Genomic DNA, 4,390 nt, shown 5'->3' on the forward strand with positions numbered 1-4,390 from the left:
ACATCCTTTCTCTCCAACTTTCACACCTGCTCCCCTTATTCTTTCTAATCCATGCCCTATAATCCTTGACCCATAGTCTTTCCAATCTTTCTAAGAAAACTGAAATAGGTCGTAAAGTGTGTGTGTGCGTGCGTATGTATTATTAGCACACAGGTATTTATGTCCCTATTTTTTTTTAACCTATCCTAATTCCTAATATATCTAGGCAGTGCACACACACGCACACTCAGAAGGGCATGTCAGCTTCTGCTCCCAAATCACAGGAAAATAAAAGAGGGTTAAGGACATGGTTTGGGAATGAGATAAGTACTTTTTTACTATGGGGGAATTTTTTTAAACCACTACCAATCAAAAAAATTATAACCCTTTAAAAACTGACATGACTCTTAGAAAACTTATGAAGTGATAAACACACATGCACAAAAATCAGAGACTCAATTCTAATACAAGTCAATTAACATAAAAAAATTAGTCTTTTAAAAAAAATTTTATACAATGTACTTTATTTTATACTTGCTTAATTCACCTTGGACCTAGCATATCCTGGGGTTTTATATATTGATCAAATTGCTCTGCTGTAATATTCAAGTTTAACAGCAGTTTCCGTTCAAATTTATCCATTTTGTTTAAGAAATATAAGGACTCTTTTTTTAAAAAATACATGTTTGTTTTTATTATAAACTTATTTAAATCACTTTGGGCCCAGCATGTCCTTAGGTTTTACCCACTCATCGAACTGCTCTGCAGTGAGATAGCCAAGTTCAATAGCAGTTTCTTTTAAGGTTGATCCATTTTTGTGTGCTGTCTTAGCAATCTTTGCTGCCTTGTCATACCCTGAAGAAAAAAATGAAAAGATGACATAGAAGTTAGTAGTGAAATTTGGTTTTCTAAAGCATCATTTTTGTTTGCTTGACATTGATGTTATGGGTCTCTTAAGACACATTTTTTATTTTTTAAAATATTTAACAGTAACTGCCATTTCTTACACAGAAAAAACCCTTTAGTTAAGTAATACAGTTGTTCCCTGGTATATGTGGGGATTGGTTCCAGGACTCGTGCAGATAACAAAATCCATGGATGCTCAAGTCCCTTATATACAATGGCACAGTATTTGCATGTCACCTATGCCCATCATCCTATCTATTTTAAATCATCTCTTGATTACTTATAATACCTAATACAATGTAAACAGTTTTTATATAGTATTTTTTAATTTTAATTTTTTATTTATTGTTGTGCTGTTACTTTTTATTTATTTATTTTTTTTAAATACTGTGTTTGGTGGAATCTGTGGACATAGAACCCACAGATATGGAGGGCCAACAATGCAAACTTAAACATACCTCACTTTCTGCAACAGATTTGTTCCTAAGTTGGAATTGCCCACTAACTCAGATATTTTCATGGGAGGAAAAAATATATATATATACATATAGCACAGAGATGTAAAAATATACATCTGGGTATATTTTTTGAACAAAATGTTTAACCAGAAACAATGATCTTTCTGAGGAAGCATTAACACGCTAAATGCTCCAGTTGTGGAGAAAATCTAGAACTGCATGCTGGTGACTGTGGTTCCTGGTGCTGAGAGGTGAGAGAAGAGAGGCCTCCCGCAGTGTGGCAGGAGCAGCAAGGCTCCAGGAGAGATGCACCCCTAGAGCTGCCTCCAATGGCTCTTCCCTACTCGGGCTCCGCTGCAATGGCTTCTATCCCTGGCCTCGTCCCAGACAGTAGAAGGATACAGCTTGGGAAGTTTTAGCAGAAACATATACTTGGACAAAAGATCACAGGTACACTGCCTACTTCAGAGTTATTCACTTTTTCAATTAATAAAGGGGCAGGGCAGTTCTGTAGGTTGTCCTGACTTCACGTAAAAAGGAAGTCACAAGGCAAAAGCAAAAATGAAATGAAACAAATAAGGGTACAAACAATAAAAAACAAGAAACAAGATGAGAGGAATATGACCAAAGAGAAGGCTGCTGGAGCAGTACAATCACCAGCAAAAAAGCAGCAGCACACAATTACTAACCATCTATAAAACAAATTATGGGCATAATTTTATTACTTATCTGAATTTGTGAATGCTAAACATATGGAAAAGGGCATTTACTGATCAGAGTAGCTTTGAGAAAGAACTCTCATGTTAAGTTCTTGGGGTCAATATATAGTCTGCATTTTCATGTGAATAATGACTGTAAAGTCTAAGCCTGATGCTCACCACTGCTGGTTCTCAAGTGCCATGAGACACTGGTAACACTCAGCCTGTTACACAATGAGCACAGAGAGAACCCACGATCTGGAGGTTGTAAGGCTCAGGCTCAGTCGACTAGTATGGTGGTGTTTGCCCATCTGACCCTGGTATGTCCTCTGGTAAGTCTTTTCATTTCATGTTAAATTGATCCTAAGAAAGATTTACCAATCATTCAGCTTTGGGGGACAACTCTAATTTAAAAGTTTCGGCAACACATTCTAAAGTAAAGATGTGAACAGACATTTCACATGAGCTCACACGAGCCTTTGGGTTCTGAATGCTCATGGTACGATAATTTTAAATGACTCAAAATATCATTACCAATCTCAATACTACGCGATAAGACAGACATCATATTGGGCTGAAAGCTACAAGCAGTCAAATGAGCTCTAAACTCTATCAAACTGAAATTACAGCTTGATGTGAAGCCAAGCATATAAGATCTGCCTTGAAAATTCAGGATTATAGAAGACTGTTTCAGAACAGTAACCACATCATGCCAAATGACTACATCATAACTCGTTCTAAAACAGAAAATCAAAGAATATGTTAACTTCGGCTCAGCAAAAAGGATAAGGGGGAAAAGGCTTTTAAAACACTGTACATAACACAATACAAAGAAGGCCTCAAAACATAAAAGTCAAAACAGTCTATTTAATGGGGATCACTACGGTCAGTCTACAGTCCAAGACTCCAGGTTTCATTCTAAGTAATGAAATACAATTCTGGAAAAGGCTTGCAATACAAAAGTGTGGTCTTAGACAAAATATTTGCATTTTCCTACCTTCCCCTATAAGCAATAAATACATAACCTTTTTTCTTTTCTTTTAATTGTTAACTTACTATTTCTGAATTGGATTTTTTAAAAAACATCAAAGTATTGTAGAGCATCTAGAGAAAGTAGAGTTCATTCCATGTTGCTAATCAGCCAGTGCCACCTAGTGACATTACCGATTGAGGGTCTTATAACTAACCTTCCCCAAAAGTCTGCATAAATTCCATTAAGATTAGAATAAGTTTAAACACTTACTTCTGAATACATTTCTCATAAAATGAAGCATAATGGATCAAATTTTTGAAAGAACTATGACATCATAAAAGTTATAAATATAGACAAGGGTACTTCAAAAAATTTGTGGAAAAACAGAATTAAAAGATAATACAAATCCTTCCATGAACTTTCTGAAGTATCATATGGTATCTTTCAACACAATTTCAAATATTTTAAGAGATTTTATTGAAATAATAGCCAAAAGGAATTTGCTATCTACAAACATTGATCTCGTGCTCTCTTAAAGATTTCTCAGTTTTATTTTGTATTCAAAATGACATTATTATTCCCTAAGTCCCTACCTATATGAGGATTAAGAGCTGTCACCAGCATCAGAGACTCGTGCATCAGCTTGTTGATCCTTTCCGTGTTGGCCTGGATTCCCACCACGCAGTTTTCTGTGAAGGAAACTGAAGCATCCCCCAGGAGCCTGGCCGAGTGTAACACATTTTTAATCTGTGTGTGTGAGAGAGAGAGATTACTAAGCCTAACTTTTTACATACAATAACATATATCATTCATTGGTTCAGAGTGAATATGTAATTCAATAAACATACTGCACTCCTCCAAATTCTAAGGCACTACACCCAAGAAAACAAATGTAAAAGAAATAAACATTTGAGGGCACAGATATCTAAAAGGATAAAAAAAAAGAGACAAAAACAAGTAACTAAAATACAAGATAGCCCACGGTAAATATTTAAAATAGAGGTATGAAGTGCTAGAGATCACACAGAAAGAGAAATTAAGGGGCCGGCCCGGTGGTGCACTGGATAAGTGCGCCGCTTGGGAAGCGCGGCGGCGCTCCCGTCCGAGGGTTCGGATCCCACATACAGACCGGCTCCCGCTCACTGGCTGGGCGAGGCGCGGGAGCAACACCGAGGCTTGCAATCCCGTTGCCGGTCCCCGGTCCGGTACAGGGGCAACACTGAGGGTTGCGATCCGTTGCCGGACACGGAAAAAAAGACAAAAGACAAAAAAAAAAAAAAAAAAAAAAAAAAAAAAAAAAAAAAAAAAAATAAATTCCCTTAGAAAAAACGGGGGGGGGATTTTGAGGGAAGGGACTTCATACCCAGAGGGGGAAA

At 36.9% G+C, this 4,390-nt stretch overlaps 1 protein-coding gene across 1 annotated transcript in view; it reads right to left on the reverse strand.

Moving 5' to 3' along the window:
* Window positions 1-483: 483 nt before the first annotated feature.
* Window positions 484-4,390, reverse strand: part of FH (fumarate hydratase) — a 20,084-nt gene continuing 16,177 nt past the window's right edge. Inside the window, exons 9-10 of the mRNA XM_008575261.1 lie at window positions 3,608-3,761; window positions 484-834 (exon numbers count right to left, since the gene is read on the reverse strand). Of these exons, the coding sequence (XP_008573483.1) occupies window positions 692-834; window positions 3,608-3,761 (297 nt within the window). The 3' untranslated portion in view covers window positions 484-691. The remainder of the gene's footprint in view (window positions 835-3,607; window positions 3,762-4,390) is intronic.

The sequence above is a fragment of the Galeopterus variegatus genome, unplaced genomic scaffold (assembly GCF_000696425.1).
Source record: "Galeopterus variegatus unplaced genomic scaffold, G_variegatus-3.0.2 Scaffold1162, whole genome shotgun sequence".
In the NCBI taxonomy this organism is placed as follows: domain Eukaryota; kingdom Metazoa; phylum Chordata; class Mammalia; order Dermoptera; family Cynocephalidae; genus Galeopterus; species Galeopterus variegatus.